This window comes from Rhyacophila brunnea, unplaced genomic scaffold (assembly GCF_057557595.1).
Source record: "Rhyacophila brunnea isolate RB1 unplaced genomic scaffold, BYU_Rbru_1.0 scaffold_7, whole genome shotgun sequence".
NCBI lineage: Eukaryota > Metazoa > Arthropoda > Insecta > Trichoptera > Rhyacophilidae > Rhyacophila > Rhyacophila brunnea.
In genome coordinates, this window is record NW_028233339.1 from 17,850,470 (window position 1) to 17,866,579 (window position 16,110).

The 16,110-nt window shown below is 32.6% G+C and overlaps 1 protein-coding gene across 3 annotated transcripts in view; it reads left to right on the forward strand.

The window, feature by feature from the left end:
- Positions 1–16,110, forward strand: part of LOC147064560 (leupaxin-like) — a 146,678-nt gene that overhangs the window by 13,896 nt on the left and 116,672 nt on the right. The window contains exon 1 of one of the 3 annotated variants that reach the window (XM_085958457.1): positions 3,275–3,885. The exons of 1 other annotated variant lie outside the window; for it this stretch is intronic. In XM_085958457.1, coding sequence (XP_085814583.1) covers positions 3,798–3,885 — 88 coding nt within the window. In that variant the 5' untranslated portion in view covers positions 3,275–3,797. Of the gene's footprint in view, positions 1–3,274; positions 3,886–16,110 lie in introns of those variants that run through there. One more of the 3 variants, XM_085958460.1, reaches the window with a different exon arrangement.

The following is a 16,110-nucleotide window of genomic DNA, read 5'->3' on the forward strand; positions in this document are numbered from 1 at the left end:
TGCTAAGCTCAATAATTTGAGAGAATCTTAGACCAATGATTTGAAAGAATTATCGGAAATCGAAAAAATGCTTTGCTCTTTATATTGACAAGTATATTATGTCAATCTTTGAGTTTATTAAAATATTTTCGTTCGGTACACAAACTATAATATTACGTGCTCTTAGGATAGTCGTAAACATTTTTTTTCAGTATTTTTTTATAACCTTCGATAATAAATCACTTATAATAATATATGTTGCTATTAGAAAAATTATGTTCTAGCTTTATCTAGCATGTCCAAATTTCTTTCACATCGTGATTGGCGAATGCCTGGCTTAATAAGAGTTTTTTTTAATAAAATTATATGTATTTTAAATATTATTTTGTTCATGATTTACAGTCAGCAATCACTTATAAACGTGTTGAATAACCATAATAATAATTATATGGGTATCCCAAATAATAACGTTTAACAACCGGCTCCGCGCACGTAGATAATCATTAGTGGACAGCTAGAAATAGCTGACAAAAAACAGTAGCACAGCTCTTCAAAATATACGTAAGTTATTTGAAGAAAATGTTCGATTTCAAATTTGACTATGTGCTTAGTACCTACGTCCTACATTTTTTTTTTTATTATTTGTTAATGTTTTATTGTCATTAACTGCTATTAGCAAGGCATATCTAATGGTGCTTCAATGCCATTCGTTTGCTGAGGTTAGATATTCAAGAATGGAATGTTAAGTCGGTAAATATTTTTATAATCTGTATATTTGTTCAATTGTTGTTGAACACGTTTTACGATATTACTGTAATATACAAACTACGTATTATACTGCCTACCATGGCCCCCATAAGGGGGGCTGAAAGTGCTGGCCTGGGGGCCCGGCGTGGTGGGTGGACCAGCTAAGTGAGATTAACACAGATCACAAATTTTCTCTAATATTAAAAAAAAAAGTGCCTGCATTTTACTTCAGGACTGTTAAATATTTTAAATATGTGTGGAACCACTACTGTAGAGCATAACATTGCCATTAACCTTAGCGATAGGTAGGTGGGCCCGCCTAAGATCTTGGCTTGGTGCCCCGCTTCAGGATGTGGGGGGGGGGGCATGATGCCTACTACTTATACAGACTTTGAAAACAGAGGGTATCAGTTAAATTAATGTTATTTTAAATACATACGCCTTACTACTAATTAGGGTTGCCAACCGTTTAGTTCTAGTAAATCTAGATTGAATCACAAGAGAAAAAAGTTAGTCAGTTATTATCTTTATGTTATTATATTATGGTATCAGTTAGTATAGGCAGCTTCAAACGATATTATGTTGCACCTAGAAGAGTTGGAAAAGCTAAGAAAACTCCTGTCTGAATTTGGAAGAATATTTCATTTGTAAAGAAAAGCCAACTGGGTCGAAAAAACTGAAAGACAAGCTACGAATTCAGACAGATTTTTTGTTTGGGAGAGAAGTTAAAAGATGTCTTGAATCTGATTCAGGCGGTTTCTTTAATTGCCAAGGAAAACTAAAAGTAACATTGTATTTTTCGTATTCACGTACCGGATTTATTTTTGAAATAGTTAGCAATCTAATTATTCATACACATTTTTAATAAGCAATATATGAATTTGATCCAGTACCACTACTGCACTGCGGGTACAGTTATATCAGAACACTATTCTCATTGCCAAAAATAGCTAGAAATACAAATTATGTTAGCAATATCACGGCCATGCTGTTCGTGATAAGAGAAGATATCGGAAATTAGTAAGGCGGTTTAGTGCGGAAAGCTTGACCTCGTCACTAATCTGAAATCGATTGAAGTGTTTAGAAAGCATTTTTGAGGGAGCAGACGTCATCTGCGTAATAAATTTAGATAAATGGGTTTGCTTTTATAATCTACGCCGAGTGTTTACCGTTTACTATGTCCATTGTAATTTAATATTTACAAATGAAATGTGTAATAAATGTTTAGGTCAAATTAATATACCTATTATGATTTGTAAAGAGTTGTGAAAAAAGCCACGCAACTTATGCAATGTTGGTAAATGTTGGGTAGAGGCGTTAATACAGCATATAATTAAAAATAATGCCGACACAATATTGTACTCAGTATAATATAATCTTTAGATTTTTTTAAACAAAACTCAGAGCACACTTAATAAACTTTCACTCTCTTATTTTTGCCATGACAGCATTATCTGAGCCAACATTTCCAATAATGTTCATCTTCATACAAATTTATTGCTACAAGTGTTATTATTTTTAGTTTATAGGATAAATGATTTCTATTAGTTCAAATAAAACAAATATTTTATGTATCACATCTCAGAAATATAGATATGAGAAAAAAAGTTGTACCGAGTGAGATTCGATGAGAACTTACACTCGTCACTGACCGGGTAAGGGGTCTTATACTTTGTGATGTCGTTCCTCAATATGGATAAGACCACTCACCAGGATAGTGAAAGATGTGATTTCGAATCCCACTGGATCTAATATGTTTCTAGATTTGTTTCCTGTTAAATAATAAATGATTTATGGATTTGAAAATATCGTGTAGGATGCAGTATTGAACAACAATAATATATATACATAATTCTACTACTTTGACATCGGTGGAATACGTCGAATAGAAATTGAAGCTGGACGAAACTGACACTGATCGGCATTAAACTGTGTTTTATTTTAATTGATACATTACAAATATTAGATACTTTAGTCGTGAAGTTAATTCGTAATTTTCTTTTTACGTTATAGATAGAGGATAACGGAGTATGTGTATTATTATTTGAGACTTTTTTTTACAAGGAATGGTTATTATCCATTACAATGTCTTTCCACCTAAAATTGACAGTCAACATTATTAACGTGATAAATGATGGATACAATTTTTCTTCACAGTACCTGCTAATTATAAGTTATTCGTATAGAAAAACATAATTTTGAATCTACCATTCTAAAACCTTATGTATATTCAGTATTGAATATAGAATAACAATTTCATTCGTATGGTTTATAGTATACCCACCTGTAGGGTCACATTTCGTATTTCTCTATTTGTGATATGAAATAAAAACACTAATTACTGTTAAACGAAGCATAAATTCTTATACGTGACGTTAATTTAATGCATTTCGTATTGCATGTGTAATATATAGTACGCACAGTATTGAGACATCATTTTCTTTTGACAGCGTCCTCAAACCCGACGCTTTTTCTGTAACTCGCGACGCGTCCGGCTCGCGTAGGAGGATTTTTCTTTTCCGTCCACCCGCTCGACGTCGTCTGTCATCGGCGTCGCGGCGCGCTACAACTCACTGAGTTACCGTCGCACACAAAATAGCATCCGAATAACGACGACTGCACAAAATGTAACATCCAATGTCGGCTCGCGCGTGCCTTTCCGCCTGATTCTCCCTTGCTTTTTTATTTGTCGCGGCAAAAGCGCGAGGGTGCGAGACTCCGGCCGACTCTGCTCGGACGCGAACAGTTGGCAGCCGGCATCGTCGACCGTACGACGGGATCCCTCCCACACCGCGATAAGCGAACAAACTTGTTGTGTTTTTTTGAAAATAATTTTTACATACGTCAGTTGACACACTGCACCGTTGAAACGTTCTTGTCTTAGCTTTAGTGCCAGTGTTTAGTTTGCATGTGTTTTTAACTTGACAGCGGGCGACCTTTTGAATGAGATAAATGTTATTGTTTTTGTTGACGGTGTCTTTTATAACAGAAATATGACGTGCTGTGTAAAGTATCCTAAGTGACGTGATGATGACATAGATTTCTGTGGGAAAACAGACTAAGCCGCCGATATGGACCGCACGATGTATGGGAAGGTCCTGCCGGGGACTTACTACCCTTATCGGTGTACTATGAAAGAGAATGGGATATCGCCAGGATGTGAGTTGTATTATATTTTATGTTTCCATAATTATATAGGTCAGTGATTTCAGTTTATCACTGGGAATAGTTTTTGTTTACAAGCGAACACAATAAATTATTTTGACAAAACAGGTGGCGCGAAGACACACACGCGGATGAATACTGGTGTTTATTCAATACTAGTCATTAAATCAACTCTAAAATCAGTTTATAGAGGTCGAATTCTAGTTATTTTTATTATCATCCGATCTTGTTTTTACCACGTTTTTCTTAGCTCGTATTCTTGTTTGCCCGGTGGTTGTTTATCCAGTACAAATCTTGCAATCGATTTTTAACTAATTTACCGACTAGCTAGACATTTGAAACTTTTAGAATATATCAGAACACGATGCCAATGCATTCTTTAATACTTTTAGCCATCTTTAAGTAGAATTGACTTATATTTCAGTTAATTCTGTTTTGTATGAAAAGTTATTTCGACACCATTATTGGTTGCTAGGGGTCTGGGTCCTAGCAACTAAATTATTAATATATACGTGCGCTACTATGGAAATCAAAATGACATTTCAGTATTCTATATTTGTTTGTTGCAAAATAGCAAAAAAAAAAAATGATTTGTTGACAATTGCCTTATTTGTCATAAATTATTAATAAATAGTAACACATAATAATTGTCAAGTTTATATGATTCAATAGAAAATTTAAAAACGTGGTACCTATATAAAACGTTCTTTTTATCTTGTAATTTTCTTGTTGTATTCTAGACTCTAATTCTTAATTATTAAATATTTTCATTGCCATTTTATTATCAACAGATATTGTCGATTATACAATTTTTCGTTATCATAATTATTATGACATTTCAATTAGTTTGTATCCGCTTATCACCTACATATTTCCGTGTTTCTATATTTACGAATTTATGATGTAAAGGAATTCTATTCACGTTATCATTTCAGGCGTGTTATATTTGTATTTTAATATATCTTATCTATTGGAAATATATGTGGCTGTTGCACTCTTTGGATAATGAAATATTAAAAAAAAACGACACAATGATTAAGCCTATTTGCAAATATTTACCTTTCAACGATAACTATTTTTTTGTTGTTGTCCAATATGTTAGTGTAAAAAAATATTTAAACTTTATGTGGATGTAGTTTAGCCGTTGATTATTATTATTATTAGTTAGACAAAGTTTAATTATAAACATGGAAAGCAATGAACATAATTTTTAAAATATATTCTATTACAACGGAAATGGTTTTATGCATAGTAAAAATTAGTACATACTGCACTTTCTCTAATAACTTTAATCGCATAGTAGGTGCTTTTATAAAAGGCTCTAAAATTTTAGATTTACGTCAACTATTCTGACTAAAATTAATACCTTCATCTCACACGTTTATAAATATGGAATTAGGTTTGGATTTGGTTTTTATATATTATTTTACAATACTGCTTACAAAAACTAGTTTTCGCGATTTAAAAAAAACTTTTTATACAAATATCTATCCGTTGGCAAATATCCTTCCATCCAGATGAAACCGCGCCTCTAGTAATAAATTATATGGATTACGTAGGTAGGTACTATGTAATGTGTTTTTTTTTTAATTAATAAAGATATTAGTTACATAATATATTATTCCATAACTTTATTAATTATTAACGTATTTGCAGAGATAAGTGTATGTTTACGTTTAAAATTTATTAACTATTTATCTTTTCATCACTTAATATGGAGTTAAAATTATGTATTTTGAGATGGCAGTATTGAGTAATATTTTGACGAGTCATTTTTTGTTTATATTAGTTACGAAAAATGTTATAATTATGAGATCTTTGATAATTGGTTTATCCTCGTGATAAATATTTTCATCTGTGCTATTAAACTCATCCTCGCAACCGACTACATTTCACCGTCGATGATATAACATTACGTGCCACGAAACTATGAGGTCACGCAACGCAATATTAATTAAAATAATTGATTATACTAAACAAACTAACTATGTATGCTGATCGTTAAGTGCCATCACTCAAATATGACTTAATTAATTTAAATTGTAAATAACACTGTAGCGAAATCGCCCAAGCGCGCTCGTGAACCTGCGGCAATGTTGACAGCACCATATGGTCGCTTTTCTAGTACTTAAACAAAATATTACTACATGGTCCATGACTCTATAATGTGATAATGTTATGGTCACAGCTGATTCGTACACATGGTTTTTTTCTATAGCAACTAACGGATACTGCATATTATGATTGTCAATCCAATTTGTAACATTACTTAAGATGCGATTTATATAATACAAAATAATATATTCTAGTAGTAGTAGGTAATCCGGGTATTAACTATTTAGGCCGATGGATTAAAATTTAATAATGGTTACAGAAAAAATCAAAAAGTACACATATTTGTGATGAGGTTTTTCCCCCTACGACAAGTTAGAAACGAGATGAAGATACTGGCACAATACAAGTATCTTTCCGTCGATTCTGTTATTTTGTCGCTATATGATTGGTTTGTCGAATATCCGTTTTTGTCGAAATCGTTCTTTTAATGCAGAATGATTTTTGTATCTAAATGTACCAAAATCATCCTTTTCTTTAAATTGCCTTATAATGAATACAGCATTCATATGCTGTAAAACACCAATTTAAATACCTATATGTATTTAAATATGGGATAATGAAATTTGTTTTTCGTCTCCTGAACATTTGACATATTTTGGTCTATTCGATAAACCAATCCTACAGCGTCGATGTGTAAACATCGCACGTGTATGTTGTGATTATGTATGTAGTGTTAGGTTATTTTACGGCTCACTTAATATTAAAATATTATCAATAATGCAATAGCATAGCACAATAATAAAATAGAGAGACAGTGTCAAAAGGCGCATTTTGAGCGTTACGTATGTCGTATGCCGTTCTAGATTGTGTCACTGTTTCCACGTGATCAATCCACGGAGAAATACACTTATCCCCTTTCCGACCTCAACTGACGAACGCGCCGGTTCTTTTGCGCATAACGTATTTCCGTTTTGTTTTCTTAATTTTTTTTCTGAGATTTCTACAGTACGAAATTTGGGGGGAGGGTTCGAGCTAACATGTTTGCACATTAAAAAATTGGGGGCGGGGGTTCAACATATCATATTTAAACATATGGTTAGCAGGGTAACAAGTCTACTCGCATTATATGATTTACTTTAAAAATGGTTATGCAGTGAAAAAATGTGTACGCAATATAACATTTGTGCATAGATAGGTACTTACTTATTTTGAAAACTCACGTTCACATAATTGTACGTAGATATTGTCTTTTGCCACGAAGAGCTATAATTAATGAGTTTTGTTTTCAATACCTCAGCTCAATGAGGTTATTTTTTACTAGGTCGAATTACTCATTAACATAATATGATCAATTTGATCATATGCCGATTATCTCGGTCGATCACTAGAAATGCCGATCGCCCAAAAAATATTATCAAGTACATTTGGTTTCCATATATGGAAAATCGAATGCTATCGGCATACATGACTAAAATAATGCAAAATAATACAGTGCTAAACTAACATGATAATATTATTATTTTCAACGATGATGTGATAGATATAATATTATTGTGTTGATATTATTTAAATTAGATATTGTATTATCTTATATTTATGTATATGAAAATTATGCGAATATCTGCAGTACTAATGAAAATAGGCATTTGTTTTTCCTCATAAACACGATCTCACGTGGAGTAGAGTCTATAAAATTAGATAGGTATTCTTGATCATGATCGTTTTTATTGTTTTATATTTTTTTATTAATGGACTACCATGATTTTCTTGTACACGATCTTCATTCCATGGTTATTTAAGATATTTTCATGGAGTCTGTATTGAGATTATTTAATTTACGCCATATAAAAAAAACACCTACATATTTAGCAAAAATTGATAGTCATTAATTGACGACTGGACGCTTTATTAATTTATTATTTAAAAAAATAACTAAATTTCGCTCAAAGATCACTAGTTGTTAATCCAGTATAGTTAGACAATTGGGAGTAATACCAACTGTATGTTGTCTACTACTCTACTGCACCCTTTTTTACGTATTTTGTAGGGTTCGTTTTTACTTCGTGTTATTGGTCCCAGTTGTTACAGTTAATCATTACATGGCTGTTGATTAATTAACCAAAATTAGGAATTACTTTATTTTTAATTATGGTTATTAATACAGTATACAAAATGGTAATATATATTATATAAAATTCTACAGGTTGTTTTATTGACCAATAGTTACAATATACTATATAGCAACCGCTAGCATTTTAAATTCATAAATGTATAAAAATTCAACAACCTTACTAGTCGAAATACGCAAAGCTCATCTATGTCATATATACAATAGATTAATAATTTGAGGAGCTGGATATTAAAAGGATCCGAGAGTATAATAGGTAACCAATTCGAAGTGATTGTAAACTGTATTGCTTTGATAATTCTGTAAATTATGTCCTATTATCAAAAAATCCAATATTATACTATTCCAATATCGGCATTTATTTATAATAGAAATTTAGTACCATTATGTAAACAGTAAACGTCGTTTCAATTAATTATATAGTACTTTTACTGTTTGTACTTATGTGGGGTGCACGTCAGACAAAAACATTCAAATTCAATACGTCGCTATAGAAATAATAATAACATTTGTGTCGCTAGATTTTAAAATCCACCAAGTCCTCTTTTAGGTATTTTTGACTTTTTTGTTGATTGTTAAAGAACTACTGCTTTCTAACGTTTCTGCAGTATCGAAATGTGGATCTTATTAATTTGAAATATTCTATAAGTAATCGAAATAATATAAACTTTCACCCTTGTGACTATGTTCTTACAAACTTACTGTTTTTCTCCTATTCATCCATTATGGACTTGGCTGATTTTGAAATCTAGCGACACGTTATTTATGCACATCAAACTTTGCATTTTCTTTATGTAGGATATTTAAAAAAAAATATATATATTTTTTGTCAATGCAAGTTTTGTTCCTGTTAGTTTTTGACAAATGGTTTCGCCTGATTTTATTATAAATAACTGGACGTCAGGTTTCTTTTTTACATTCTAATAAAATTTCTACGTCCCGTCCGAATGAATGTATACAAAAATACTCGTTTCTGTCTCATTATGAGTAGGTATTATGACGCTTCCGACGATCTTTCTTAATCTCGCTTCCGTCTATTAGGGTCTGTTTAAAAATACCCGAGTGTCTCTGACTTAAAACATTTATATTTTGTTACATCTCTTCCTCATCTCTCATCGCGTTTATCTATCGATCATTCCTGTCACCAAACTTCCACATTAATTCTCTCTTTCTTAAAATACATTGAGATTGTTCCATGTGGCTAGCTCGTGTGTTTATTTTCATTTCATTTCTTTTCACTGGCAATACTTTCTGTATCTACAGTGTGAATCGATCCAGCTACATTGTTTGTAGCTTGATTCAAATAAAAAACCAAGACAAAAAAATCTTCATGATAACAAATTTTTAAAACCCTTGAAAATCAGATTGACGATTTTTTAAAATGCCGTCGTTGTCCAATGAGTAAGGTACTGACTTATTACATCGGGGTTCCGGTTTCAATTCACGATGAGGTCACATATACACAGTATATACGTGCATGTGTGTTCCTGTGATTGTTTTACTATTGTAATTGGCACCCTCGTGGCACGTTGTAGTGTTCAAAACACCCACACGAATCATGTACTACTGGACTTTACAAACTGTTTAGCATGTTTGAATTGACAACTACAATTGTGTCGCTAGATTTCAAAATCAGCCAAGTCCACCTTTAGATATCTTTGACTTTTTTGTGAATTGTTGTAGAACTACTGCTTCCTAACATTTCTGCATTATCGAAATGTGGAACTTATTAATTTTAAATATTCTATAATCGAAATAATATAAACTTTCACCCTTGTGACTATGTACTTGGGAAAACAAAAAGCTGTTTTTCTCCTATTCATCCATTATGGACTTGGCTGATTTTTAAATTTTTAAATCTAGCAACACAATTATGCATCAATTAATAATTTCTGCGTTTGTTTGTAAATTAAAAAGAAAATTACGGCAAGTTTTGACGTTTTGCTTTGGTTACTTGCGTACCTACTGTTATTTGCGAGTGTAATACTAAAAGGCGTTTATTACTTTTATCTTAGCTTGGACAAGGGGAAGAAATCACTGAACACGTGCGTACAATTTCTATAAACGAATCAACTTTCAACTAATTAAATCATTAGCCTTAGTGAACCTATTCAGCTTTACCTTCATCCAAAAAGTTTTATCAGCATAGAAGAAGGATTTATTCAACAAATTTCAGTAATACAATTATTTCGCTTACGTTGATTGACACAATTTTCACGGTAGTCTATCCACGTATAGTGTCTGATTATCTATACATTGTCAGCATGACTACATATAGCACACTTCCTTAGATAATAATCTTTAAATTTATGTAAGATGTATTCATCTCTGACCCGTATTTTCTTTATTGTATGATTATAACTGATGTTTGATATTACTATTTAAGAATCATTGCGATTTTACGAGTATATGCAAAATGTTTACATATTATATAAAAAAATCGAACACTTTGTATACTTTTGATGAAAAAAGCTTTCATAATACATATATTATATCTGCGAAAATCAAACTAATACCCCGTTTAAACGTGCATGAATTTACTGTACGTATTATCGCTGCCATAACAAAAAAAAAATGCACGCGTAAACACGTATTATCGTGCAAATTGCAAGATTGCAAGCATGGATTAAAAAAGTTTCTCCAGTTTCACGTGAAAAATGGACTGTGCGATGTCTGCGCCTGCGCGGTAGAACGATAGTGGGGAACCTGCTGGTAAAAAAACGTACTACACCGTGCAGACTCATCGTATGGTTAACCGATTTACACGACCAGTCAAATAGTACCATACAATAACAACATCGCGTCTCACTCTTGGAGAATGAGATTGACTAGACGGTCAGGAATTTTACGTGTACACAGTTATCGCGATAGTTTAAAATACACACTATTGGTGCAAGTAGATCCATGCACAATGTCATTGTGATAATTCTTCAACCTAAAAATATAGGACGTAGGTAATAACAATATCCCTTTGAAGTAGTCAGTATAGAACTCCACAATATGTAAGGTTTAATCATTTTAGCCATTTTCTCAATATATCTATCTATGTAATGCAATCGAAAACAGATACCTAGTGTTAATAAAGAAATCGGATTTTACCCAAACGCGGTATTCTAACCCGTGACCCACGAATCGTGAATCCCGACTGCACTTGTGCAGTAAAAATACCTTTAATAATTTATTATATTTATACACACAATTTTGTTGTGCACCGTTATATTTTTTTTATATAATATCAAAACCATGTTTTTGTTGATACGTATTTCTGACACATGACCTCCAATTCTTTATAGTAATATTAAGAAATTTAAATTAATTAATATTTAAATTTGAATGTATATAATTAATCTTTTGGGTAGTATAAACAGAATAATATCAATCTGATCATAATTAGCGTGGTGTAATCTTATAAAGTGATATACTGCAGATTATATTTAGGCGAACATTTTGACCTAATGACATTTGGGTTTTTACAAACAGTCTCTTGAAGGACATCGCAGTTTTTTTAAGAATGTTGATAGGCGGGGCTAATGTTATGTATAGGCTAATATATATTTTTATTGTAAAACTGGTTTTCTAATTTAATCCGAGTCCGTAAAAACAATTACTGGCGGCTTAATCCTAGAAAACTTTTAGTTTACGTTACGTTTTCGTGACGCAGTATCGGATTAATACCCGTGTTGTTATGTCATTCTATATTTTTCTAATATTAAGGTTTGTACAAAATTATGAATGGAAATAATGTACGGCACAGCAATCTAAACTGTCCGTAGCTAATATTTTTACAGTTCGCTCATTGACATCACTGTGGCCAGTAAGGACTGTCGATAATACGGATACATCACTGTTACGGTCCTGAGATGTTTAAATGGGACCTAACGTTTCAATGAAATCTCGACACAAAATAAATGTGTTAAAATCGTCGTATTTCTATATATTATACTCACTCGTCTATAATAATTAATTTAAATGACATTCTAAAAGAAGTTGTGAATCTTGCAAATATAATAATCTCCCACCGTATAATAATAATATATGCCGCAATTAGTTAATTGATAGTAATTAACATAAGAATTGGTGTAATTAGGGCGTCCAAAGACGCTTTGGGCACTTAACCGGTTAAATTGAATTTTTCCCATATGTATTTTATAATCTGTTCATAATATATTATGGAGGGGGGGGGGGGCGTGTGGCTCCGAAAGTTGACTTTGTCAAGAAATGCCACTTCCCTCAAGTTATTTGAACTCTTTTTTTTATCGAATGTAGCTTTCGTTATTGAGCATAAATAATTTGGTATAGGTACCTACCTCAGAAACATATATTATAAACAATAGCATTCTTTGGATTTTAGGTTTTGTAATTAGTGATCCACAGTTCAACAATATTAAATTTATTACTTTCGATTGCGCCCTGTCTCTACCATAGTTCGCATAAATTTAAATTCTTTCCGTGGTCACTACTTGATAGTGGGTCCGGAGACATTCTGTTTATTTTACTTTACGGTCAAAGCTATGGTTGTTGACGTAAACTTTATCCTGGATTTAGTCTTGTTTTGCACATTTCATGCCCATAATAACTGTATGGGCATAAAATGTAAACGAAAGAGGTATTCTCTATCGGTGTCAGAATTGAATACACATTGTGATTATTTGATGTAAAATTATGGACATATTAATTTACAGAAAATGACGAAAGCCAGAGCTGCAATTGTGCATGGTTTACAAAAGGGCACTGACACTTTAAACTAATCAACATTAATGTCCATAGTATTTTGTAGGAGTAAGTAATACCAGTTATTGCAGTGTTAGTATGCACCGCCCACGCGTTGGGTTTACACCGTAGGCGTCCGCTTTAGTTTAACTTTGTTTTTGGTCACTATACCAATTCAACCGGAACATATTATGAACATCCTTTTACCGCGATCAGAAAAGTTTTTTTAAATTTTAATCTTGGATACCGGCGTCGGTAGACCTTATGATTTTCTTGCTTCGACGTCATATTATGTATATTTCATTATCTCAAAAATTCGGTCAGTAAAAATGACAGGAATTGAAAAAAAAACGACAAGTTAACAATAAGTCAAGAATAGCACTCGACTCACCAATGATAGCGTTCAGTCTTCACTATTATTATAAAAAAATCATCCTGATTTCAGAATTACGATTTGAAATCCGTAGATATAATTTCTTCTCTCTTCCGCTCTTCACACGACACATCGCTCTAAAATCGCAATCATGTTGGTCGCAGAATATATATATATATATACATATGTATAAATATTCAGCAAGCAACGAAAAGTGCCGTAGTATAAAAGAAACTCATTCGAACCATCTCGTAAATAGTTTTTCTTGAAAACTCTCTCAACAAGAGTTATTCTGAAAACGTGACTTCCGGACTCACAGTTTTTACGGATACTATGTACCCACCATTTATAGCAATGTGCAATGTCTGTCGGACGACTGTTAATTCCATTTGTAATTAGTGCCACTTGTATTTATTTTTTTACCTACATTAGATTTAAAGAATGAACACTTGTAGAATCTATCTAATCTTTTATTTCATACTTTGTGGTGGAACATGGTAAGACTTTATCGCGAAGTGGCTTTGGAAAATAATGCGTAGGTATGGTATATTGAAATGTGTAGTAGTGCAATGTTTATTTTTTTCTTTGATGAATTATTCAAAACCTATTGTCAATAAATGATTCGCAATTCAACTAAAATAACACCTTTGCATACACATCGCCTACGTAAAATTTCACCTTTGGCGTGGCTAGTAGGGTGATGTTTACATCGCAAATTCCTGACAGCAGTTGCTATTTTGTGACATTTATTTCCTATCGGGCCAGGTAAATGGACTATCAAAGATAAATTAATGCATCTAGTTAACGTGTAGGGGGCACCTGTACCAAGCTTATTCATTCATATTTCTTATTGATGTCATTATGCGTTTATAACACCTACTAACTGGTTTTATAACTCAAGATTTTAAGCAACGGAATTAAATCTCGGTGAAATCTGCCTTATTCTTTCTATTGAACTGATAACGTTTACGTGGTAGAACTCCATTGTAACGGTTTTGAAGTAAAGTGTTGTGTTATTGGAGTTATTTATGTTAAAAGTGTTTCGGGTTATAAACCCATATCGATCAGGGATAGCAAATAGGATTTGATCGGCATGCCAAAATAAGCCGAGATTTTTTTAAATTCGTGACGCGCGTTTACAATTCGGCATTCCAATTCATCAATTCGAGAAAGCCGATGACATTCCAATTATTCAATACATTTTCGCATGTTTACAAATTTTTCAGTCCAAATAGGATTAGATTGCAAATCAATAATTTCCATTTCAAAATTTTCTAATTACATCCAATCAAGAGGGTAAGAAAAAAAATCCATATTGAACATATCTGGATAGTTGATGATGTTTATTAACTTTATTTTTTTTAAATACTGAAACCTTTGTGAAAACTGTTAATGGAATTAAGGATTTTGGAGAATTTTTTTCGAATATTTGTGATTCATTTAACACAATCACTGCTAACCTTTTAATTACCACATTTAAATAACACGTTATTTATATCTAATGGCGAACGACTCCAAACGCGCCAGTCGCGGTGTTAGCACTAAATGAGTTAAGTTTTGGAAAATATTCAAATTTGGCGGATTTGATGTCTCTACTGAATATATCTAATTTCATTTAAATCCATTTATTTGTCGTAGTAAAAATAAAAGGAATTATTTTTTTTGGCGTGCGGCGAAATCTTTTAGCGTGCCAAGTTGGGCACGCGTTCCACGTGTTTGCCATCGCTGTCTTAGATCATTCTGAAGATGAGATTTTATAGTCCGAAAAGGATGGCAAGACAAATAACTCATATATCGTAGAAATCATTCTCCAAAAAATGTTAAATATAACTAATCGTTGCTTCTCATTTACTTAGGTACTGAAAATATCGAAATAAACGTGACATTGAAAAGATGCACCTTACTCTAATTATTTAACCAATTTGTAATTTAATATTTTTTGTGTTTTAAAAGATGATCTCATCGTTGTGATGATTGTCCAACTGACATAATTTCAGCGACATAAAAAAAATTAGCATCCGCGATGCAGACACACACTATTGCGTAGGTGTGTTTTTTTGTTGTTTTAAAACAGATTTGTGTAATTTTACGTGAAGTCACTTGGAATTCTATTACGACGTATGCCAACTAGTCTCAAATAAAATTTGTTATTATAAAATAAACAAAAATGACACGGTCGCGATTGGGAAACGAATAAGGAACAGAAAAACAATAATTTAGAATCAGCGGAAATGTAGGTACCTAATATTGTAATGGAGACTATCTGGAATAAGAATTTTATAAATTAGCTACATCTTGATATACCCACTTTCGTCACCACGAAAATCCTCGATATATTCCAAAAGTTAAAATAACAGTGGAAATGCGGCGTCCTTATAAAACAAAAATGCAATCGATTTATCAAAATAGCTTTACAACATGAACTTTACTAATCGTTGGAGCATTTTTGTCTGTACAACCATTTATTAGTTAATTGATGGTATTTAAGTTGTAATATCAATCGAATATTGTAGAAAGTACAAACTGACGCATTCAAGTTTATCAGGAGCAAATTACCTTGCTAAAGCCGCGTTGCCACGATACAAATACGATCCGATTACACTCGGACCGAGCGCCATCCGAGGGCACTCGTACGAGACAATGTAGTTATAAGCCCTCCACCAAACCCGCCCCGTACCACCCTCGGTCTTAGTCGAGATTATCACGGGACCCTTCAATTGGTGATGTGAAGCATCTAAAAATTGGCCTGGGAGTGTCCTGGGTGAAAATGCCCAAGACTTAGGTTGCTACGATCAGAGTGAGCTCTGACTAAGTTTACTGAGTTTACTCTAATGCAAAGTGCCGGGGAGAGAAAAAGCACATGGAAATTACTAAAAAGAAAATGAAGTTACTTGTTTATTAAATCAAAAGAACGAAGCTAATCATACGGACAGCAAAATTTATGTGAAGAGAT